At 37.5% G+C, this 27073-nt stretch overlaps 1 protein-coding gene across 5 annotated transcripts in view; it reads left to right on the top strand.

Moving 5' to 3' along the window:
- Positions 1-27073, top strand: part of Hmgcl (hydroxymethylglutaryl-CoA lyase) — a 56699-nt gene that overhangs the window by 9348 nt on the left and 20278 nt on the right. For 4 of the 5 annotated variants that reach the window (XM_067153012.2, XM_067153009.2, XM_067153010.2 and 1 more), the window contains one exon: positions 11574-11762. The exons of the other annotated variant lie outside the window; for it this stretch is intronic. In XM_067153012.2, coding sequence (XP_067009113.2) covers positions 11574-11762 — 189 coding nt within the window. The remainder of the gene's footprint in view (positions 1-11573; positions 11763-27073) is intronic. 5 annotated transcript variants of the gene reach the window in all.

Here is a 27073-nt window from a genome sequence, read left to right as displayed (position 1 = left end):
CAACATGTTGCTGTCAATAAGGCGAAATTTGATTTTATGAATGCCAGACTACTTTCCATGTTTGGTTCAGATAGCATCTCCTGGGCAATTTTTATTGCTGCAGCTTCTTCACTGTCAAAACTCTGCACTATTTCCTTCACTAACTTGAAGTTTTTGCAATAATACATACACGCTTTTAGCCACGTGCCCCAGCGTGTTATGATAGGTTGTGGAGGTAATGGAATGTCTGGAGCTTCAGCTCTGAAACGTGCGACTGGCGAGGGTGCTTTTAAGAAAACTTTCTTAACGTTCACTATAAGCCTGTCTACACTGGGTTAAAGAGCCCTTACTTCTTCACAAACTCTGCAGTCCAAGGGCAAGGCATGTAACATGGACCATTTTAGGATAGAGTGCCTTCAATGAATTAGCTGCTCGTACCATATATGGTGCAGCATCAGTTAAAAATAAAAGTACATCATCATGTTTGATGCCCTCAGGCCACAGAAGGAACATAGCACTACCAAACAGTTTTGATATGGTAGAATAATTGGTCTTTTCTAACACTTCGGCAGTCAGTAAAAATATTTCACCTGCTGTATGCACTTCTAAAGTTCCAATCACAACATTGGCTATATAACTCCCCATAGCATCTAAAGTTTCGTCGATTGACACCCATTTCTTCTTCCCACGAGTTTCAGATCTTTTGTTTAATGTGGCTTCGTAACACTGTGGGAAATAATTTTCACGTAAAGTTGATTCGTCTGGTATTTCTTGATTCGTATGTTTTTCCAAAAATCCACGTAATTTTGGGCTGTTGAGTTTATACAGTGAAATATTTGCAGATAAAAATACATCACACAATTCTTTACTGAACTGTGAGGACTTGTCGGAAGTCGAAGCAACTGAAGGCAGTAAGCGCTGAGTTGCAGGTTTATTTGAAACACGCTGAAGAGCACAAATGTGTTTATCACGATCAATATGTCGCGTTACAGTAAATCTTCTTTCAGCAGCTACGTTACTTCCACACAGTTTGCAAAACAATATGCTCCCATCGGTAGAAAACACATTGTCACCAAATTCAGATACTAGTTGTCTTAAATACACTTGGTTTTATTTTAGGCCTTTTGAAAGCGGCAATGAACTAATAGCTCTCGCCGTGAACTATGCGGAACTGAGACCAGAATATCCACCCCTTCCCCTTTCTACCCTGCCACAGCTGACCGTGGTCAACAGAGCATGTAACATTCCATTCCTCTAATAACTGGTTTGCGACAAAAACAAGAGCATCTATATACCTACCTCATAACCTTCTGCATCCAAGATATATTTTTACTTCTAATAGCAATACTGAAATATTTTATTTCAATATTTTAAATTATCTTGTATCAGCTACTAGCTTGTTCTTCACTCTGAGAGATGTAACTTCCTAATATAAAGCTGTGACACGATTAAATTGGAAAAAAAAGACCTTAAAAGGCTGTTTTCTCTAAAATATGACCCAAAAATCTACCATACTTAAAAAAATGCTCTTAAAATGGAAAAATAGCAAAAAATACAAAAAGAGCAAAATAAAAATGACATATTTGAAGACGGGTTGGTCCGGCCGGAGTTTCTGTGTACTTCAGCATTGTTTTAGACAGCTCAGTAAAAAGATGACATGTCATCAACATCCGGGCTCTAGTGATGATGAAGTGCAGTCTGGCTCCAGAAAGATGGCTGGGAATGGATATAAACAGGTGCTAAACCATCCAGATATACACAGTTCAATAAAATTAGGGGAACATGTTTTGTAACGTCTGGTATGTGAACGTTAAATTTCGTAAATGGTGTTTCAATGGTCATACAGAATACCTGACCTTAGCTACTCAGGGTATGTTAAATCGAAGTTATACTCCATCTGTAGGCGTAGCCATGAAAAAACTGACAGGTGACCCCTCAAAACAAAGTGAATAGCGATGCGTCGTGTGTCGTTGTGAGGTACACAGACTACTGCGGTCATTAAAGCATGTTGTACGTAAACCAGCACATCCCATGAGACATCTTAACAAGGTTCAATTCGCAAGAGCCGTCACTTTGATCCAGAAAGGATGGACTTTTCTTCATGTTATTCAATGCTTGGAATTGCTACAATGAGACAGGCCAGTTCACAAATAGGGTTGGACAAGGTCATGGACACATGACAACCCCACAGGAAGACCGACTATCTGACCATCTGTGCGTTGCAACGACATTCAGCAACTGCCAGAGAACTGCAACAAGACCTCAGGAGGGTCACTGGAGTCACGGTGTTTGACCAGACAGTAAGGAACAGGTTAAGAGAAGTGGCCTTACAACCCGGATGTCCTGTTTGAGTGTCCCGTTTAACACAGCAACATTGCGCACCTCGCCTTCTGTTTGCCTGTACCCATGTCAACTGGCAACTTTGCCAGTGGAGACCTGTTTTGTTCACAGACGAGTCCAGATTTCCCCTGACACAGTGTGATGGACGTCAACGTGTATGGAGACGCCGTGGTGAGCATTAAATGCCAAATGTTGTCCAGGAAGGCGACTGATTTGGACAAGGTTCTGTGATGTTGTGAGGTGGCATCAGTATTGATGGCCGTACGGATCTTGTCATTGTCCGTGGTAATCTTACCACTGTGGGTTACTTCGAGCAGATACTGCTACAACATGTGATGGTTGCTGCATACGGTGTTGGCCCTGAATTCGTACTCATGCTCACGTAGCGCGCATCACCAGAGCTGTCTTGCGAGAACTGGACATTCAAGAGATAGAATGACCAGCAGTGAGTCCCTACTATAATCCCATCGAGCATGTGCGGAATGGGCTTGACACAAGTGTTCGTGGGCATCCTGTTCCACCACAGACTCTCTAAGACCTCGAACAGGCTCTCATTAAAGAATGGGACCTGATACCGCAATGTGACCTGCCATTTAAGTGCCAAAGTGTATAAATGCTCATGGAGGACATACACCATACTGAAGCTCTCCAACGGTGATAAGACTCCACACTGGAGGACTGTTATCACTTTGTTTTCTCTCCTATTTGGACATTTCCGTTTGTGAAATGAACACAAATCCATCAATGTTATTTTGTATACTTCAATGGTAAAGAATAAAAGTTTAGTTGGTAATATACGTGGGTGTGAGGTATTGTTTTGTGGAGCATGGCATACATTCAAAAATATGTTCCCCTAATTTTTTTTTATCATTGTAGTTTTACAGGAAATTCTGGAATAAATTCCATCATAAACGGGAACCTCCCATCAGATCCCTCCTTCTGAACATTTCTCAACGCATGTTTCACGGCTCGTTCTTTGACGAGATAGGTACTGGAACAAGTCGATATGCCGATCAGTTTTTTGCGAAAGTATCCCAACTTGCACTATTCCAAAGAAAACAATAGACATGCCAAAGAAATCATACTTTTTGTTAATAAAAACATGGTGAAAACAAAAGAAATCATCATGATGATAAAACACATTACCTCCAAACTTTTAGTTATCCATAAACGCGTCAAATTTTCCTGTTATTTATTTATTTATTTACTTATTTATTTATTTATTCATTTTTTTTTCCCTGCGTGACACTTCTGGTAGTATCTGGGCGCTTGATAGTGGTCTCTCTTATCTTAGTTATAGCTGTGTAATTAGATCCTGATGTGATTAATGTAGAGAACATGAGGTTTTCAAAAGAAAGTATTACCTTCGGAAGTACAACTCCGTAACATATGCTAGCGATCAGCTGGTGGGTTTGTATGCTTTCTACAGCATGGCCTTATTCCGCTACACATTCACCAACTGGGAATAACGAGAGACCATCTCCAGAAACTATTTGCGAAAGGCTTCTCACTGTTTGGATGCTATAATCGGGAACAAAACTATTTTTAAACGTTTTGAAAAAACGGGATCTCAAATGTTTTCGATTGCAGTGAAGCTGATATCATTTAGTATGATGACAATGCCAGTACTAGGGAAGTTGGCGGCACAAGATGACGATAATTCAAACAAAAGCAGTCATTAGGTTTAGTATGTAATAGGCCTACTGCTCAACTGACAGAGAGATATGACTGATCATTAAGTTCTTTCGTATTAATATTGTATAATGCGATAAATAAAACAGTAAGTCCAAACAGGGTCGAGTATGAAGTGAGATGAAGATGTGCCAATGGAAGCAAAGGAAACTATGTACAAGATGTATTACGTACCCATAACTACTTGCGGGGCAGAAACTTGGACAATGACAAAGAAGGATGAGAGTCGAATACAGGCAGCCGAAATTAAGTTCTTGAGGAGTGTGATACAGAAGAGTAGAAGAGACAAAATAAGAAATGAGAAAATCCGAGAAGAAATTGGAGTGGAAAAAATGAATGATAGAATTGAGATGGTTTGGGCACGTAAAGCGAATGAGTGATGAAAGAATGCCAAAAAAGGTGATGGAAATGCAAATGCAAGGAAGGAGAGGTGGACGACCACGATCGAGATGGACGGACACAATCCAACGCAGTATTATAGGAAGAAACCTGGACTGGGACACAGTGTTGAAGGAGGAGTGGTGGAAAGACCGAAGAAAATGGAGAGGAACCATATTTGCCCCTATCCGGCTACAGCTGGATAAAGGGAAATGATGATGATCAATCATTGTATCGACTAGGTGGAAAATAAATAAATACTTAATTGTGAATCTAATGTACATGTATCGCAGAGACATTGTGGTTTGACGCTATAAAGTTAAAAGTTGAAGATGAAACAATCACATTGGAGATAAAAGTTTAAATTACACGTAAATTGCATTAAAGTAAGGCACTTAATTGCCGTTGAAGGATGATTCAATTTGATCAATCTGGATGCCGAAGATTCTTGAAAATTTGTGTATCTTTCGCTACAAAGTTCTGACAGCTGTGAGTCATCATATGGAGCAGTGGCATTTAGAAAACAATTTATGCACATGCAGTGAACAGTGTAGAAACATCGTACATTGATGTCCAAAGAGCTTCTTCTAGTTTAATGTCCTTAAAAAAACTGAAAGCGAAAGTTACGCTTGAAAGTCAAATTATTTCTGTAAAGTAGGAGAAGATTCACAGTTTAATGTGGAAACAAGTGAACTGATAAATAATAATAATAATAAGCCAAATTAGTACAAGGGCTGTTGAAAAAGGGTTTCAAATAGTAAAAATAAAGAAAAATAATTAAAAAATATAATATGTGACTCACCTTGCGCTGCGATGTGTTGGACGTATTGCATACCCTGATATGAAGGGAAGGAAGATCAGGAAGGGAAGGGAAGGGAAAACACAGGGTAAGGCAGATTCGAGAGAACGGGGAAGTGAGAAGGTGCTATTTTATGGCGGGGCTGAGGAGTGTGGGAATATGGGTAAATGCTGCAGAAAGGTACCATGAATTGAATAGAAAATCGGTTTTTGATTTGTTAAATTAAAATTTCTAAAAATAATAATGTGATGGTCAAATAGAATGTCGGATTTCTCTCAAATGTCATTAAGGTTGTAGTTTTTTATTGAAATACTGATCTAAAAGTATAAAACAGTTTTCCGTTATATCAAGTAGGGGGCCTTTGTTTAATATCTTAGGGATTTCTATATCTTGTTCTATGTTAGTAACATTATAATTGTAATCTTGCATGTGTTGACCTACTGCTGAGAATTTGATATATCTTAGGGCATTAATATGTTCTGAAAATCTTGTGTTGAAACTTCTCCCAGTCTGTCCAACATACGAAAAATTGCAATTATTACACTTGATTCTGTAAACTCCTGTTTTTGAGAAACTATTAATTCTATTAAATGATGTGGAATTGTATAAGATATCTGCATTTTTATTATTTGTTTTAAAGGCTATTTTTACTTTGTGTTTCTTAAACATGTTAGTGATTTTATAGATCTCTTGGTATTTTATAGATCTCTTGGGAGATTAAGGGGATGTTAGGTTTTTCTTTCCTTAATATGTCTGTATTTGTTTTATTCTTTCAATGAAAAAATTATTGTAACCATTGGATTTTGCGATACCTCAAGTGGTGTTCAGTTAGTTTTAAGATCCTTTTTAGACATAGGTACAGTAAAGGCTCGGTGAACTAAGCTTTTGTAAGTTGCTCGTTTGTGAGTCTGTGGATGTATTGAGTCTTGGCGGATTGTAGAAGCAGTTTGAGTGGGTTTTCTGAAGATCTTATAATTTAAAAAGCTTGGGTGTCTGGTGATGGTTAAATCTAAACAGTTTATTTTTTGGTCTTTTTCGGATTCCAGTGTGAATTTAATATGTGAATCACCTTATTAAGACTAAGAAGAGTGGTAGCAGAGTTGACTGTTTTTTCATCCATAATTACTAAGATATTATTTATCTAGCCCAAACGAGAATATTGTTGAAGTTTTTGTTGTCAATTTTAGTATGTTCTAGAAAATCTAGGTAGATTTCTGCCAAACCTTGCTGTTGATAGATGATGTTATCAAAAGTGAAGAAATTGTTATTTGCAACTAATTTTAGAATGGACATGAAATCCTGGATTTCTAATTTACTTTAATGGCTGTATTTACATTATTTTTGATAATAGGGTATACTTTTTATACTTGTATGCTGGGATAGATATTTACAATATCAAAAGAATGAAGGGAGTGATGGGGTTGGATATTTAACTTTATTAATTTATCAATTAGATCTGTAGTGTTTTAATGGATTTTCTGGACCTAAATTGGTAATTCTTCCTCAAAAACTTTTGGATGAACTGAGATAATATGTTGTATAAAGGGCCTTGTTGGTCTGTAGTTGATGATCGGGTGAATGGGGACGCTGGTCTTGTGTATTTTAGGATGGGCTATTTCAGTGGGAAGACCTGGATTCATGATTATTTTTGTTTTTTCTTGGTTTGTAAATTGGTACGGGGTGTTCTTTAGGGTCTGTTTGAGTAATTGTTTAATTCTCTGATTTGGGTCCTTTTTAACTATTCTTTACAGACATTTAATTTTCCATAGTTCTCTCCTTCATTATGATTTTACACATTTTTTAGCATCAATTATGTAAGTAACTTTAACCCCTCAGCGCCGCAGCCATTTAAAGAGCTTCCTACCCCGCGGCCGGATGAGATTTTAAGTACGCGCGACGGAAATACATTGATTCACTTAGAGTGTTACTACAAGTATAAGAGTAGCCCGATATTCACGAAATTTGGAATTCGTTATGACAGAACTAAGTACATGCAGATAATTACATAATTGTTTCACGTTTCGTTAGTAATTTAGTTCCGTGTTATAGTGTTCAAAGCACTCTTCGAGACAGAGACCCACGTCACTCTCCTGGCAGCAGTACACTGACGTCTTCTTTTCGTCATGTTTTGAACACACGAAACAACGTCTCTGAGGTTTGGATTTCTCAGTCTTTGGTGCTAATTTCCTGATAAAATGTCTTTCCTGTAACCTTGGAACAGTATTATCTGATGGGCGCCGGCCTTGAATATTTCTTTCCCCGCTAGAGCGAGCGTATTTTGTAAACAAACCTTTCACCAGCTGAACCCGAGAAGGTAAATGTTCAATATTTATCTCTGTGACCTGTGTGAATATTATTAGAGAATTTAGGTATCATAATTCACTGCTGGATACTTCCCTTTGACCTGTATAATTATCTACAGTCTCCTACACGAAATTTCCAAGTACTGTTTCCTCCTTATCGTCACTGTCATAATTTACCACTGTCACATCATCTATTTCAATATCAGTGCTGCTCATACTGTCACTACTACTTCCGACTAAACTTTCATGTGAATTATACAATATTTCAAGCACGTTACTGTCAGTCAAACGACGGCTGAGCACGGCACGCCACACGGACTGATGAAGCTGCAGCGAGACCATAAGGAGCAGGATGAAACTGAATGAGGGGAATAACATTTATGATGAAACAAATCAACTCGATACATATATCAGATAAAAGGTCGAGACATCGTCTTTCAAGCGAGATATATACCATGAACAACTGGTATCGTATGACAGAAAGCAGCACTAGCTGATGCCTACACAGTGCGCTCGTGGAGAGTTACGAAAATATTACAAGCTGAGAAATAAAGACAATATAATAAATAAACCGCACTCCCAATGTTCAAATAGAGCAAAGAATATCACGTGAAAAGACAAACTTTATTTTATTCTGTGGGAAAGAATGAAGCAAACAGACTTTTTAAAAAAAGCAGAGATTACTAGTGCTCCGACTTACCTGACAGATGCTTAACCTCGTAAAAACAACTACGTTATAACGATTTTTCAATTCTTATTTACAACACTGATAAACCCGAAAATGTCTTCTTGGAAGCAAAACAATTTGCATATCAATAACTCCAAAACTCTTCGCGCTATAGCTGTAAATGTGAAACCATGTATGGGTCTATACCACGTATAGAGGTCGGCGCTGAGGGGTAACCTTTTAGCACTGATGATGGCTCAAACTAGTTGAAACATGTTTGACTATTATTACTCCACCTAATGATGGAGATGTGTATGTATTGAATAGGAGGTCATATTAAATATCCTTTGTAAAGCATTGAACTGTTAAAGGGTTTAGTTTAGTTTATTGCCTTTCTTATATGGCGGGGCTCAGGCTATGAAGCCTGCTATTATGCCAAACCATATTATACAACAGCTTTATACAATTTACAGAATAATGTACATAAAATCATTTTTACATATATTTCTAAAAATCACTAAAATTAATTTACTTAACCTCTATAATTTTGTATACTTATTGATAATTAAGAGCTAATTATTAAATTCTTACATTACTAAAATCTACTTTTTACATATTTGTGTACCACATTAAACATTTCCTTTTAAATAACTTCGGATTGCCTATGCCTCTAATTTCAGCTGGGATTGAGTTCCAGGAACGTATGGTAGCAGGTATGAATGAGTTGTTGTACGAGTTACTGTGGTGAATGGGAATGGACAAGAGGGAACGTGTGGATGACCTTGAGGGAGCTCTATCGGAAGGGGAGAAGTATTTAAAGTCTGTTCTAAGAAAGTCTGGTTTGTTTGTTTGCAGAATACTGTGGAGAAGGGAAACAGCGTGGTATTTACGTCGTTCAGTCAATCTTAGCCACGACAGCTGAGAGAGGAAAGGGCTAATATGAGTTTGGATTGGGATATTTAATACGAATCGGCACAAGCATTGTAGGCTCGCTCTAGTCGACATGAAAGTGTTTTGCTCATATTATTATAAACTACATCTCCGTAGTCAAATATTGGAAATATTAAACTCTGTACTAATACTTTTCTTGTGTTTCTTGGAAGGAAGTCCCTCATCCTTTTTGTAGAATGTATTGAGTAGAATACTCTTTGACAAATTTTTGTAACATGTTCCGACCAACTTAAATATTTATCGAATACTACTCCAAGGTTCTTTACATGATCGCTAAATGTTACTGGTATTCCACTGAGCATAACACTGGGTATAGACGTGTTTTGTATTTTAGCATGAGATTTATACGTGCCAGTTATGATGGCCGGTGATTTTGATGGGTTCATTTTCAGGCCATGTCTGCTAGTCCAGTCATTAACATTTGCTAAGTCTTCGTTTAACTTAGTGATTGAATTGTTTAAGTCATTAGGCTTTGTGTGAATATATAACTGAATATCATCTGCATACAGGTGATATTTACAGTTGGTCAGCGTCTCAGATAAGTCGTTCATGTACAGTGAGAAGAAAAGTGGTGACGTTACTCCTCCATGAGCCACGCCCATCTTAGTGGACTGAGATTTTAAAAAAACAACGTACTTATGCAAAGAATTGACAAATATGTATTATAAAACTAATATTTTACAATAAAACTATGTTTTTACATTACACCTCAGCAAGAAATAGACAGTATGTACACATTTACTCCCACAGATCACCAGAACACATCAAACTCTCTTCTCATCAAAGAAACCTCACTTTGCTGTAAGTACACTTTTAACTATTCTCACCGGGTGATTGGCCATGCGGTTAGTTGCGCGCAGCTGTGAGCTTGCATCCTAGAGATAGTGGCAGCCTTGATGGTTTTCCGTGGTTTCCCATTTCTACACCAGTTAATGCTGGGGCTGAACCTTAATTAAGACCACGGCCGCTTCCTTCCCATTCCTAAACCTTTCTTATCCCATCGTCGCCATAAGACTTAACTGTGTCGGTGCATGGTAAAAAAAAAAAAAAAAAAAAAAAAAAAAATTGCCTATTCTCGGCATTCTCAGAACAAGTTTTTCTAACATTGATGCAGGTATACTTTGCTAGGCATTCTGCAAGATGTCCCACAGCTTTTCCGATGATGGACACTCTCTTCGATCTTGCCAATCCAACTTCCCACAGCAGCTCAATTGGATTTAAGTCTGGGGATTAGGGGGGAGGGGGGCATTCTATTAAAAACAATTCCCCAGAGTTTTGTTTGTTTTGCGGATAATTCATGCAATAGTGAGAAGTGTGTCTCACGTTGCTGGCCAGACGGAAGAGCATAACGGAATAGGATGGAATTGGTAGGCGTTTTTGATTTGCTGCAGTCTGCCAACTCCACTGAATATGAAACAACCCGATGCTGAACGTTGAACATAAACACGTCGCCGTTGCTCGAAAACCTTCGAAACTTGGTTACAATAATATATTCTGTCATTAAACATATTTGCGTGGGTACATATGTTTTGGCTGGCAGTGTACATATGAGCCGTACCCGGTTTGGATTTGACACCTGAGAGGCAATTTCTGGGGATGTAGGCTTTAGTGTAAAGGTGCGTAGATATGTCTGTGGATGTTTACGCTTGTTGCATCAATTATAATACTCGTGGGGTCTTTATTGGGTCCATCCTGTCGATGCTTAATACAAAGTTGTTTTACATGTTTCGAGAAAGGACCTTTCTCTTCATCAGCTATCACAAACAATAAAAACATCCATACTACAGCAACACATATTATTAAAATTACAGTTCTAATGTTCTCATTACTGTAATGCTTCCAAGCTTATAATGTGAACACAGTACACCAAGGAATCATGGAAGCTCCACACAGATCTTCTGGAAAATTCTAATTTTTATTGAAATAATGTTGCCATATATACTTCTGTCCTTGAAATAAAATCATGTAGGCCTGCAAAAGAGTTTAAAAATAATGTTGCTTTCACATAATTTAGTGCTGCATTTAGATTATCTAGTGCTATTTATTGTGACCATATTGACTGTGGAGTGACCACCACGTTCAGACATAAATTAGCACATTCCTGGCAGGCTTACAACTAAAAATCAGATCTGCACTGATTTACTAACCACACAAAACATGGTCAACTTATTATTCTCTTGAACGTCATGGCACTACATAATCTAAACACTGTACTGAATTATGTGAAAGTGACTTACAGATGAAAAGAAAACTGCTGGGTAGACTCACCTTGGTGGCTCCAAAAACCATTAAGGTACAGTACTTATAGGGACATAGGACTGAATTGAAAAAATTGATTGTTTGCCAGTTCATTGTTACAGCACAAACTTGAATTAGTGGAATATTTGACATCCAAACTTCTGTTGTGCAATATTGTCTTGTTGTTATTGACTGTGATAGATCAAGAGGGAGATGTTGATTTCAGGCCGCTGCAGCACTCCACAACATTGGCTGCTACGAGATCTCTCTTGGTGATACCATTGGTGTTGGTACTCCAGGTTCTGTGAGCGCAATGCTCCACGAAGTCATCAAGAATGTACCTGTAGACAAACTTGCAATACATTGTCATGATACATATGGGCAAGCCCTGGCAAATATCCTGACAGCACTGCAGGTAAACTGTCTTTATTGATGTTAATGTGTCCTCTCACTTAAATAGCAAATACATTACCCCACTTTTACACTTTTCAAGGGACCAAGGGATACTGGTGTAAAAGGTGGGGAAAGTGTAAATCGTGGGAAACAACTTGTTCAGGTATATATAAAAATGCTCTGGAAAAGGAGGTAAATGTTACACAAATGTATATTATTAATTTATAGAGTATTTCAATCTCAATCGATTTACTGTGCTTACCTCAAATAAAGGTCCATGTAAGTTAATTACTGTACTGTATTAACTGTTGACTACACTGTCTTTGTAATTCTGCTCATCCTTTGCCCAGGAGAAGGTTACTGGTAGGTGATTAACATTTATTTTTTTTTGTAATATATTCTTTTAATATACAGTAGTTACTTTATTAGAATGGCTATAGAATTATCCAAGATGCAATATTTTCTCTGAACGAAACATTTTCATTGCTACTACTGTACCTGTATTTACAACATTAACACAAATTTATTCCAGTTGAAAAACTGCAAAACTGCGCAATCACTGCTTCCTACCAAAATAGTCCAGAATCGATCTCTGTTTACACTTCTTATTTCTTATGACCTCTATTTGTTTTTCAAGCTCATAAAGGTTATGAAAATTATTTTCACCCCCCCCCCCCCCCCTCCTACAGATGACAGATACCTGTGTAAAACATCCACTGTTGCACGTGCATCAGCACTGGTAGGCATCACTTCACTATCTTCCTCTGTCCCTGGTGGGAGACTCGGCTGCTGTTTGCTCAGCAACCAACGCCTCCACGCTTCTTTCCTCTGCAGTGAACACAGAATCATCTACCCGAAGAAAATCTTCAGTAGTGCAGTCTGACTGCAACATTCCCCATACATAAGGTACCAGGTCCTCTTCTTCTTCTTCTGGCAGCTGAGATTTGTGATGATTCTTGAAAAATCCTGCTTTCAAGATACAATTTGAGATGGTAGTCTGCTTCACGGTTTTCCAAGACTTTGCAATAAAGTGAAGTGCATCCAGGATTGAAACTTTAAATGATGATGGGTCCTTTCCAGCATCCATAAGGAATAAAATTCGCTGCACCAGGTTCTTCCTATAAAGTGACTTAACTCATTGCAGACCGTGAACGGCGTAAGACGTTTAAGCTTGCCCCTATGCTGCGGGCCGTGGACGGCGTAAGACGTTTAATGTTCCGCGCGAGGCAATGTTGTTTATATTCGTCATCTGTATATTCTTACATCTTAGTCAGAGTTACTGGTTGTAGCAGGAAGTTGTTTGACATTTTTGAGATAACCCCCGCGTTGATTGGGCTCATGTTTATCTTAGCTGTTTTAGCGGGAATATCTCAGCACTTCCTCGCGTGTCAAGTCGGTACTTGAGATTCCAATGCAGTGCGTGTCGTTCTTACCGAGTGTAGTATAATGGCTTATAAAACAAAGTTCATTACGGAAGAAAACTATCAGATATTGTTCACAATGATGATTCTGGTGATGAACTTATTCCTGAAATAGACTCAGATAGTGAAAGTGAGAGTGACGAGGAAATTCCGATTCCCGAATCCAATGGGCCTATAAATGAAAGTGAAGTGCCTGATACATATCATCCCAGTTATTGTCCACCTGTTCCATCATTTAGAGAGAATTCAGGTGTAAACGTTCAAACAGAAAATGAGCAGGATATTTTGAGTTAGGTGAGTATTTTCCTGAATGACGAATTTTAACAGTATGTGTGTGAGCAGACCAATCTATTCGCGAGTCAAGTGATAGGCGCGGCGCCCCGGCCTTTCACGAAGAATTCGTTCATGCAATCGTGGAAACCGATTATTCCAAAATCCTGATATAAAATGTGCTGGACCGAACACCCTGTTTTTCATACCCCGATATTTTCTAAAACAATGTTCCGAATACGCTTCCTTCATATTCTTTCCTTTCTTCACTACAGTGACAGTAAACATTATGCCGAAAATACAGATAGGCTGTGTAAAATTAGACGTATTTTGGAACCTGTGACGCCAGATATCACACCCAAAATATTCAATAGAGGTTAGCACAAAGTATCATTTTTCTAACATTTATAGTTCAGGAGTAATGGTAAAATTTATTAAGCAATGCACGTCAAGAGGGCAGGCATGAAAATGGCTGGTCCAGGCATTCAAGTCTCCCGCTCAGAAGCAGGTACTGAACGTGTTAAAGGGTGAATAACCCCTACATCCATAGGTTGTAGCTTACTTGTGCAGTTAGCAGGCAGAAATTCTAACTGCACATTCCTCAAATTAACATCCACAGGATATGTAGGACAACGGCCGATGAAAAGAAGGATCTTCCTATTTTGCGTACCCATTTTTTTATCCAGAGTATTAGCTGCCTCTGTGGATCAGCGGTAGAGTGTCGGCCTCCGGATCCCAAGATAGCGGGTTCAAACCCGGCAGAGGTAGTCGGATTTTTGAAGGGCGGAAAAAAGTCCATTCGACACTCCATGTCGTACGATGTCAGCATGTAAAAGATCTCTGGTGACACATTTGGTGTTTACCCGACAAAATTCATTAAATCTCAGCCATAGACACCCAAGAGAGTTTCTGTTTACTCGGTCTGCCATCTAGTGGGGGTCTAGAGTAAAACGGAACGTCGAAATTGACGAGCAGACAGCCAGATGGCGTCAAATTGAAATGTCTGCACACGGTAGCTGAGGTCATATGATTAATTATTATTATTATTATTATTATTATTATTATTATTATTATTATTATTATTATTATTATTATCCAGAGTATTTAACTGCTGTCGGAAAAGATCTGAGGTCAATCCAAGCTTTATGGTTGGCATCTTAGGCAGTAGGTAATGATCGCACATTCTTGAATCAACAAGGCTTTTTAGATTTCCCTATCACATAGCGGTGGAGCTTCTCCGAGCCATCAGCATTGACTCCCAACATCACTTTGAGCATCATCTTGCTGTGTTTCCCACCATGCCATTTATTTCCTTTGAATGCCAAAGTCTGGCTGGGCAACACATTGAAAAACAGTCCAGGTTCATCTAGGTTAAAAATGTTCCTGGGTTCGTAATCCTTGGTCAGCTCCTGCAATCTTCTATCGATCCATTTTTCCACAGTTTCATCACTAACTGCATTAGATTCCACACAAACAGTTTTATAGGTTAGGTTATACCTTTTCCTAAATCGAATGTTTGCCACTTTAAGCACCTTTTCCCTTAAGAGCACACCATCAATTGGTATGCCTGTGGCACTTGAAGTTTCAGACCAACTTTTTACAATTTCTTCCATTTTCTTGTATTTGGAGTATGACGCATACATCCTTTTCTTGGAGTTTGGTTCGCATTCTGAAGCACTGGATGTAATGCTTCCTCTGTTTTTCACAGTTGTATTCAGCGTGGATACTGGAGGCTGCAATTAGCGTGCCAATGAAACACGTATTCCGTGGTACGAATCAACCTTTTCTAATATTCAAACTTTCTCATCTATAGTGAAAGTTTTTCATTCTTTCTTTTTTTTCCAATATTAGCAGGAAAACAATAAAGCAATAACAAAGAAGGATTAACAGATATACAAGACAGGAAAGGAAGATCGTGGTGATTCACTTTGACCGCTGACTCACAAAACAAGAAAAAAAAGTAACAAACAATAAAAATGAATGTGGCGAATCATCGACAATAACTTTAACAACTCCAACAACAAACGCAAGTGTATAACATTAACTGTGAAATAACGAACTCGGGCAACACAAACACTGAATCCCTTGATAACGTCTCCTTCTTGTGGCTTATACTGTACTTAGCAATAAAGCAAACACCTGATATCTCGTTCTTCTTCTTCTTCTCCTTTGTGGTTTTGTTGGGCTCTGCATTTTGCCATTACTCAGAAACTGTATGTGTGGTATTATACATGTTTTTGATTTCTATTGGGTGTTTGTTCACTTGCACTTGTGAGATTTAGAGAGTTAATTCAACTCGTTGTTGGATTTGAAAATAAGGTTTAGGACGCTGTGGAAAACACCTGATATCAAAGAATACGCTGCGTTGGTTAAGCGGAAGTTCAATACTGAGAGTTCTAAGAGTTATTATAGACCATGGTTGTTTGATTTGGTCATCATGCCATGGTTACTTAAGGCGTTTAAGGTTAGTCGCGACACTATTTTACCTCAAATTTTTTCCTCTCGAAAGGCCTGTCGTGGTGTAAATGGCGGGAAGCATAAAATGTTGCAAATGTAAATTTGAGGATTTTAATACATTGTGAGCATAGGAAATCTCAGGAGACCAACAAAAAAATGTTGTGAATGACGGGAAAATGTAAAAGCCAGGAACATAAATGCGGGGTAATACTGTATACTACATATTGTCATGATACATATGGGCAAGCCCTGGCAAATATCCTGACAGCACTGCAGGTAAACAGTCTTTATTGATGTTAACATGTTCTCTCACTTAAATAACAAGTATACTAGACACTGTCATGATACATATGGGTAAGCCTTGGTAAATATCCTGACAGCACTGCAGGTAAACAGTCTTTATTGATGTTAACATGTTCTCTCACTTAAATAACAAGTATACTAGACACTGTCATGATACATATGGGTAAGCCTTGGTAAATATCCTGACAGCACTGCAGGTAAACAGTCTTTATTGATGTTAACATGTTCTCTCACTTAAATAACAAGTATACTAGACACTGTCATGATACATATGGGCAAGCCATGGCAAATATCCTAACAGCACTGCAGGTAAACAGTCTTTATTGATGTTAACATGTTCTCTCACTTAAATAACAAGTATACTAGACACTGTCATGATACATATGGGTAAGCCTTGGTAAATATCCTGACAGCACTGCAGGTAAACAGTCTTTATTGATGTTAACATGTTCTCTCACTTAAATAACAAGTATACTAGACACTGTCATGATACATATGGGTAAGCCTTGGTAAATATCCTGACAGCACTGCAGGTAAACAGTCTTTATTGATGTTAACATGTTCTCTCACTTAAATAACAAGTATACTAGACACTGTCATGATACATATGGGTAAGCCTTGGTAAATATCCTGACAGCACTGCAGGTAAACAGTCTTTATTGATGTTAATGTGTCCTCTCAAATAACAAGTATACTAGACACTGTCATGATACATATGGGCAAGCCATGGCAAATATCCTAACAGCACTGCAGGTAAACAGTCTTTATTGATGTTAACATGTTCTCTCACTTAAATAACAAGTATACTAGACACTGTCATGATACATATGGGTAAGCCTTGGTAAATATCCTGACAGCACTGCAGGTAAACAGTCTTTATTGATGTTAACATGTTCTCTCACTTAAATAACAAGTATACTAGACACTGTCATGATACATATGGGTAAGCCTTGGTAAATATCCTGACAGCACTGCAGGTAAACAGTCTTTATTGATGTTAATGCATCCTCTCACTTAAATAACAAATACACTACACATTGTCATGATACATATGGGCAAGCCATGGCAAATATCCTAACAGCACTGCAGGTAAACAGTCTTTATTGATGTTAACATGTTCTCTCACTTAAATAACAAGTATACTAGACACTGTCATGATACATATGGGTAAGCCTTGGTAAATATCCTGACAGCACTGCAGGTAAACAGTCTTTATTGATGTTAACATGTTCTCTCACTTAAATAACAAGTATACTAGACACTGTCATGATACATATGGGTAAGCCTTGGTAAATATCCTGACAGCACTGCAGGTAAACAGTCTTTATTGATGTTAATGCATCCTCTCACTTAAATAACAAGTATACTAGACACTGTCATGATACATATGGGTAAGCCTTGGTAAATATCCTGACAGCACTGCAGGTAAACAGTCTTTATTGATGTTAACATGTTCTCTCACTTAAATAACAAGTATACTAGACACTGTCATGATACATATGGGTAAGCCTTGGTAAATATCCTGACAGCACTGCAGGTAAACAGTCTTTATTGATGTTAACATGTTCTCTCACTTAAATAACAAGTATACTAGACACTGTCATGATACATATGGGTAAGCCTTGGTAAATATCCTGACAGCACTGCAGGTAAACAGTCTTTATTGATGTTAACATGTTCTCTCACTTAAATAACAAGTATACTAGACACTGTCATGATACATATGGGTAAGCCTTGGTAAATATCCTAACAGCACTGCAGGTAAACAGTCTTTATTGATGTTAATGTGTCCTCTCACTTAAATGAGGTGCCTGGTATCAAACATGGACAAAAGCCTTTTTGTTCATTTTTCAGTAGAGCCACATTTTTGTTTCTCTGTTAACCTCCCGATACGAGGGTGAAAATGTTTGTGTGCCGTATTGCCAGCCTATGCACAAGAAAGCCATGGTCGACACTTAAGAATTTCATTCTAAGCCAATGTAAAACGCATTCAAATATGACAATGTCCATTTTTGAAACTAAGATTGGCTTTTGTCTATTTTTGATACAAACATCCATGTAATTGTCCACTTTTGAAACAAACTATCTCATTTGGAATCAAAGTTGCGGGATGACACAAAAGTAAACATCTGTTTTAAAATAAATATGAAAGAAATAAGGCTGTTCGTATACAGTGTTAACAATTTTAACATTCATTTCAGCTCTTGCTTCACTGTATTTCTGGGCAAATAACTTCTATTCATAACATGGGTCTTCAAAACAATCATTAACCCGTATGCACCCACTTGCCCTGTGCGCTGACATTGCCAACAGATGTACAAGATGAAATTAGATATGAAGTAAAAAGCAAACTCGAAAAAGTCTTCATTAACAATAACAAACACTTCTCTTAATAATAATAATAATAATAATAATAATAATAATAATAATATTAATAATTTAATTAAAGATAATAAAATCATTTCAGATCTTAAAAAGAAAATCAATGACAATAACCTCATTATCACCAAATCTGATAAAGGCAACACTACTGTCATAATGGATAAAACTGACTACTTAGATAAAACCAAAAACTTTTTCAGTGACCCTTCTTTTTCTATAGTAAAAAAAGACCCAACCACAAAAATCCAACGCCTACTCAAACATACTTTAAAAAACGCTTCCTTTCTCCTCACAGATCAAGAAAAAACTATATTAATAAACATGAACCCAGGACTACCCACTGCCAAAGCACTCCCTAAAATTCACAAAACTAACATTCCCATCCGTCCAATAATCAATTACAGACCCAGTCCCCTATACAACACTTCTAAATTTATCCAAACATTTTTACTAAAAAAGTATCGATTTTTATCCAACAAATCTATCAAAAACACTTCTGATCTAATCAACAAATTAAAGAATTTTGAAATCCAACCAAATTTTTCTCTCCATTCTTTTGACATTGTGAACATGTACCCTAGTATTCCAATGTCAAAATTATTCCCCATTATAAACAACAACCTAAACAAATTCAGTAACCTAAGTAAACTTGAAATTCAAGACTTCATGTCTATTTTAAAATTAGTTCTCAACAATAATTATTTTACCTTTGACAACACCGTTTATCAACAAGATGGCTTGGCTATGGGCTCACCAGCTTCTGACATTCTTGCTGAAATTTACCTCGACTTCTTAGAAAACACTAAAATTAATAATAATAATAATTTCTCCAACATCCTCTTTTGGGCGAGATATGTCGACGACACATTAGTAATATTAAATGAGGAATCAACCAACACAGCCTCTACACTTCTTCATCTCAACAACTTAGACTCTAACATTAAATTCACCCTCGAATCAGAGCACAACCAAACTCTTAATTTTCTAGACCTAACTATTACTAGACATCCTTCCTCTTTATCTTACAAAATTTTCAGAAAACCAACCCAAACAGCAACTACAATAAGACAAGATTCTTCGCACCCCCAAGCTCGTAAACGTGCTACTTATAACAGCTTAATTTTTCGTGCCTTCAACACCCCTATGTCCAAAAAAGATTTAAATAATGAATTAAACACCATCCGCAACATTGCTAAATTTAATGGCTTTAACAACTCCTTCATTAACCGCATCATCAACAAATTCAAACACCGTCCAAAAACCACTTTATCTAAAGACACAATAAAACCAACTGCTTTTTCCACCTTCACTTTCACTCAGGATGCTTATAAAATAACTAATATTTTTAAAAAACATAACATGAAAATTTCTTTTAGAACTAACAATAGAAATCTTGATATCTTACACAACTCTAAATCTCTAAATAAGTCTAATGCTTTTTCTAAATCTGGTGTATACAGATTCAAATGCAACAACTGCAATTCCTCCTATGTCGGACAAACTGGCCGCAACTTCAATATCAGGTACTCTGAACATGTCAACGCCATTAAATACAACAGATTCTCTGCCATAGGACAGCACATACAAGACTCCAAGCATAGTTTCACCAGTATTAACAATGACATGAATATACTTAAAATCATTAACAAAGGCCCCCTCTTAAACATTACTGAAAATTGCTTTATCCCCCTTGACCAGTACTTCAACCCTAATTTCAATTTAAACGACATTTCTGAAAAACCCAATATCCTTTTTCACTTCCTAATTCTTCTTCTCAAAAATTCCAAATTCCAAAACCCCAATTCTATTTTCCATGCCTTACAAAGTTCCCACCCACATTTTCTACTTCCAATAACCCACCCTCCTAACCCACCCTAAACTATCCCTCCTTCATTTTCCCTATCTTATCCTTCCTCAATACCATCTAACTTCAATCTCTTTTATTTTTTCTCTTTTTTCACTATCACTCTTCCTCTGTTAATTTATTCTACCTTCTCTATTTATTAAAAAAAAAAAAAAAACCCCAATCGACCTTCATTTCAGTTCTCCTCTTTCAAATTTTAACTCTTGTCTTGCACCAACTTCGACTACTTCAATCATGTCCTAATAATTTTTTCAATTTAAAAAATAGCGCACTGTGCATATAAGTTTTCATTTGTTTTCCGATATTGCGCGTTTTACTACATTTTTTTCTCTTTACAATTGTTTTTTCAAGTCAACTGTTTTCCAAGAACTTAGCAGGAGCACAAGTTCTCATTCAATTATACTGATTTGCGTCGTATATTTTTTATATACGTACTTAACTTCCCGCAACCGAGACAAATATTGGACCTTCAAGACATTCTCCACTCTACTTTGGCGTTCGAGACCGCAGCGCATGACCTTGAATGTGCCGCGCTGATCACCGCGAACTGGCGGTTTGCTTCTACAAATCTATTCGTCTGCGACTTCATGTTTATTTATAATCTTCATATATTATTTGATAGTGTTGTGACTTCGTGCCTGACAGAGTGTGAAACTGACCCATTTCTCCAATATTCATAAACATTGTGTGATTTCGCCTACTTGTTTTTACGGCTGACGATGACCTGGACTAGGGTCGAAACCGGTCCCATTTAAATAAGAATGTAATTACTACATTTCTTTCTTTTATGTATTGAATTGGTTGAACTTCAATTATTTAATTTTTAATGTTAATAATTTCAATACGGAACAATAAAATTTTTATCTTTAAAAGAGTTTACTCATTCGGGACAAATATATCAAATTTCCTATGGGAATCAAAATCTATATCATCTGATGGTCAAGCAGGCATCAATTTTTGGTAGTGAGACAAAGTCTCTCAAAGTGCATTGGCACTGCCGGTGGCTTCAAGTAGCCTACGCAGTGGCCTCCGCGGTATGCACTAGCCATGCGTCTTGGTAGGTGTGCTAGGTACCAACTGATGAGCCCAACCTAGCACACGGGGGCGAAGTGCTGGCAGCCAGGAATGAGTCAGCTGGAAAATTTATAATGTCCAATAACGGACCATTTATGTTGGTATTATAAATTTATTCATTCTTGACAAATATTTCAAATTCCCTATGGGAATCAACATCTATATCATCTCTTGGCGAGTGTCGTGAGGATGCCTTGTTTTTGTGCTGGATGGTGGTGAGAATCTGCATGAAGATAGCGATTTATGTGGGTAGGCTTACGATAGACAGTATGTCCTAAGGATTGGAACAATAAGTTAATTTATTGAATTCACCACCTAATCAATACAATAAGTCTTGTCTTAGTTGATTTACTTTGGCATGTTAACTAAAATGGTACATGTTTTGCCTTGAATTTAGGCATCATCAGCCATTATCTTAACCTGAAAATAGAATCAGGCACCTGATTTACATATACATGAAATAAAACAAATTTTTTAAAAAAACCTTGGAGAGACTTGAACTAAAATTAACATGTGGTAAGAGACTTGTAATGAAGTTGGTTTTAAAGATATTACAATGAGTGGGGAATATACAATTGGTGAAAGTAGTAGTGATATTGACATTAGAAGGCTTCTATTATAATTAAAATGAACAAAGCAACAGTCTGTTATGATCTCACAACTTGTCCATCTATCACGATATTAAACATTAAAATTAAGCCTACTAACTAGTTACACCCAATCTTGAAATTGTATTTTAATTAATTAATTAATTTATTGATTCATTCATTCATTTTGTCCTAGATGTTAACAGTGTTATATGATCTAGGACTTCGTGAGTTCAGTTAATGCTTCATGTCACAATTCTGTACTTGATCCAGTTATACTACAATTACAACACACATTGTGAATGACTGCACGATTGAACTGTATTATTTGCATGACCCAATAAATACCGCTACTGTTCTCTCCCTGTCACTGATAACCACCAGATGAAAAGAGAGCCCTTATTATTGATGGATGGATGGATGAATGAATGAATGAATGAATGAATGAATGAATGCACTCAACTTACAGCTACAGAACTCCAGCAGCTGAGGAAAGAACGCGCAATCTATTTTACCTAAGCAAAATAATGCCTTTGAATTCTCACTTTCAAATATTCCTCTCGTAGAATGTCATATATAGCACGGCATGTTTCCAGAATGATGTGGCTTAAAGATGAAGGAGACACTCATCATCATCATCATCATCATCATCATCCTAAACCATCTCCAGTTTCCCGGGTGTGGTATATGAGCCTCCTCTATCTCATCCTGTCCTTGTACCATTCTTCCTCCACCAACTTGTCCCAATCATGACCTCTGAGCATTACATCGCTCTTAACTAAATCTATCCATTTCCTTCGTGGCCTTCCCACGGGTCGTCTTCCTTCTACCTTTCTGTCAAATTCCTTCCTTGCAGTTCTGTTTACTGGCATCCTCTTCATGTGACCAAACCACTTCAGTCTTGATATCTGAATCTTATTTAGGAGAGAATTGTCTATTCCTACTTCTTCTCTAATTTTCTCATTCCTAATCTTGTCTTTCCTGGTTTTTTGGATCATAGTGCGTAGGAATTTCATTTCAGCTGCCTGAAGTTTGGAATTATCTCTATTGGTCAGTGTTGTGGTTTCGAGACTGTATGTAAGAATTGGTGTATAATAGGACTTGTACAATGTCATTTTTGTTTTCATGGGTATTTGCTCATCCCACAGCAGGTGTCTTACCTGGTGGTAAAATTGTGCTGCCTTATTGATTTGATTGTTCACCTCATGTTTTGCTAGATTGTCATTTGATATAACGCTACCCAAGTATTTGAAAACTGGAACGCTGTCCAGTTGAGCTTCATTTAACATGACTATTGGTTCTGCTCCTTCCCCATACACTTTCATCACCACCGTCTTGGTCTTGCTGATGTTTAAACCATATTTCTTAAACTCCTCATTCCAGCTTTGTATTCTCTCTCCCAATTCATCTTCTGAGTCACTCCAGATCGCAACATCATCTGCAAATGTGAAGGCTTTGATATCTCCATGTTCTTTCCTTTTAATAGATTTCATTACTACATCCATTACAATAATAAATAGAAGTGGTGACAATGAGCTGCCCTGCTGCACTCCTCTCTTTGTTTCAAACCAGTCCGACAAACCACATCCTACTTGAATACAGCTTCTGTTCCCACTATACAACATTTTCACTTTGTCTATGAGGCTGTCTCGCACTTGAAGTTCTTTCATGCATTGCCAAATTCTTTCCCTTGGTACACTATCATATGCTTTCTCAATGTCCAAAAATATTAGGAATAAAGGCTTGTTCTTCTCCCGGTATTTTTCCATTAGCATCCTAATTGCAAATATAAGGTCTGTAGTTGACCTTCCTGGTCTGAAACCATACTGCTCTTCTTCCAAAATTGGTTCAACAATATCTCTGATTCTGGTCTCTATTATTTTTTCCAATATTTTCAGGACATGAGACAGTAGTGTTATACCACGGTAATTAGTACATTTTCGTCGGCTTCCTTTCTTGTACAGAGGTACAATGATGCCCATCTTCCAGTCCTCAGGAATAGTATTTTCCTCCCATATCTTGTTGAGCAGTCTATAGAGCCATTGGATTCCTGGAACTCCCGCTGCTTTCAGCATATCTGCACTTAGTTCATCTACGCCCACTGCCTTTCCTTTCTTCATGCTCTTGAGCGCATTTTCAACCTCAAGCCATGTAATTGGTGGTTCAGTTGTGGTTCCTCAACTTGGCTCTCCTCTATCCGTTGTTATGTTTTCTGTATCTCCATTCAGCAGCTTTTCGAAATAGATCTTGAGTTCTTGTTTAATTTCTCCCTCTTCTTGTGCCAGAGTTCCATCATCACGTTCTATTGCTTTTATGGTCTCTTGATCCCTTCGCTTGTTTTTCACTACTCTGTATAGCAATTTCATATTTCCTCTACGGGCCTCTTCCAGTTTGTCTGCAAACTCATTCCATTTCTTCTCTTTTTCTTCCCTTACAATGTTCTTTACAGCAAGGTTCTTGTTCCTGTATACTCCTTGAAGTCTTTGTATTTCTTGTTCATTTCGTTCTTGTCCCTGTTTTTGTTTCTCCTTGTCCAGTGCCTTCTTTATTTGGTTTCTTTCTTTCACCGCTGTTTTCACTCTATCATTCCACCATGGTGTCTCCTTTTTTCTTTTGATAGAACTTGTAACTCCACATAGGTTTTTGGCTTCTCCCACAAAGGTGTCTTTGAAGGCCTTCCATTCTTCATTAACGCTGGTTACTTCACACTTCGGCAAACTCTGTTGAATCCTTAGTTTGTATTCTTCCTTTATTTGGACTTCTTGCAACTTCCAAGTTTTAATCCTTGGTTTTTTCGTAATAAGTTTCTGCGTTTCATTTGTCTTATGTTTGAAGTCTACTACCAACAATCTGTGGTCACTGTCCATGCTTTCACTAGGGATGACCTTTACATCTGTGATGTACCTGCCACCATCTTTATTTGTGATTACGTAGTCAATCAGTGTTCTATACTGGCCATCCCAACTGTACCTTGTTATTCTGTGACTGTCTCTTTTTTTGAAGAATGTATTTTTGATTAGAAGAAGAAGAAGAAGAAGGAGACACTATAGCAGAAAATTTAAGGTCCGCATAGCTTTTTCCCGTTGCCAGAATGTTACTACAAGTCTTTCTAAAGTGTTTTACGATTCTCTCATTACACTGTCTTCTCTCCTTATATACGGTGTGACATACTGCAACAGCACTAAGAATTTCTTTTCGTCCATTCTCAAGTAGTTAAAGCAGTCATCTTTTTCCAATTTTAACTCCTTCAAAAGATCAACGTGCGAAAGCGAAACGTGTTGTAGAAGCCAGTCTTTTGTCCACCTTCTACGTTGTGATTTCTTCCTCTTTTTAACTTCCGAAATAACAACACTAGACAGAAGTACCACTTTGTAAGTTAATTGACTTAATGTGGCCATGGTCAGGAAATACTACCTGCGCTCGTTCGATTAGAAATACAAGACTGTGCGAAAGCTGTACAAATGGTCGGAACGTGTAAACGCAGCGTGAACAGTGCAGGCCAGATGTGCAGACGGTCATTGCAAACGTGGTCTGTGCAGACAAGTCTGAACGTGTAAAGGGCCCTTTACAGAAAACATTATTTCGGCATCTACTGACATTTTCTGGCAAGGTTTCAGCCAATTTTATTACCTACCGGTGCTAAGGGCCACTTACAATTTTTCAACAGATGCTTCTGTCTCACTTTATGGTGACGAATTTCATCAGCGGCCTTGGAAAGATTGTTTTTATGAACTGTTTTTAATTAGAATTTTAGTAGAAGAAGTTTTAGTCTCCGACAAGATTATAGTTTAATCATAGACAGTTTTCCATTAGCATCTTTATATATTGTATCATTTTTCACATTTTTATGTTCTGAATTTTAATAACTGGCTAAACTTTTAGCTTCCACTTTTAATATTAGTAGTATTCTTGATGATTGTTTTTAGGCTGAAGATGCCCTTAATTGAGGGCGAAACATGTCCCATGTACCTAAGAGTCTATTTATGTAACCACTGTAAGTGAAAATAAAAGTATTGAATAGGTGGAACAAATTAAAACACCTTTATTGTTGTTTAACTGTAAATTTTCAATGCGGACCTAAAAATGAGGTTTATAACATGTAATTCCCGAGTATACTCGGGATTTTATTTTATATAAATATAAGAAACCCCGAGTATACTCGGGCTTTCATGTTAAGAGGTTAAGGTTGTCTACAGGCTGAAGATTCCCAAAATAGGGTGATAGTCTATATAAATTCATGTAGATCCAAACTACATTGAATGTGGTATGTATTGAATGAGTGGTTTCATTAAATTATCCTGGAGATATTTATGCACAAAGTCATTCTGTCACAGTCTCACATGGCAGAGTATAACCTCCAATTCATTGTCTAAGAGTGTGACCAGAAAATAATGTTCTATAACCCACTGCTCCGAAATGAAAGGCTTCTACGAACATTTGATTTAGAAAGTGTGTGATCTGCAATCATACTTGGATAATTTTATTGGCCCCCATGCACATGTTTTCATATTTGTTCTCTCGTGTTTTTCACACCTTTTAATACTTTCCTCTCGTCTTGGCCAGGCAGGCATCAATTTTTGGAAATGAGACAAAGTCTCTCATGGTGCATTGGCACTGCTGGTGGCTCATGTAGTCTACGTAATGGCCTCCATGGTATGCACTAGCCATGTGTCTTGGTGGGTGTGCTATTTACCAACTGATGAGCCCAACTTAGCACACTGGGGTGAAACGCTGGCAACCAGGAATCAGTTAGCTGGAAAATTTATAATGTCCAATAACGGACCAACTAAATTGGTATAAAAAATGCCTTCATGTCGGAAAAAACTCGTACCTAGTATTTCCATATCCCTGTTTGATGGTTTTTGTTTGTATATTCAGTGGTACGTTTTCTTGCTTAACACGTTCATTTCTGCTGTCCCCTGCAGAAACATCTTAATAAGGTTTTCTGTATTTATTTTCAAAGTAGTATCTGAGC

The sequence above is a fragment of the Anabrus simplex genome, chromosome 8, assembly GCF_040414725.1.
Source record: "Anabrus simplex isolate iqAnaSimp1 chromosome 8, ASM4041472v1, whole genome shotgun sequence".
NCBI classification, from domain to species: Eukaryota; Metazoa; Arthropoda; class Insecta; order Orthoptera; family Tettigoniidae; genus Anabrus; species Anabrus simplex.
Note: the sequence above shows the minus strand (reverse complement) of the source record. Positions and strands in the feature narration are given on the sequence as shown.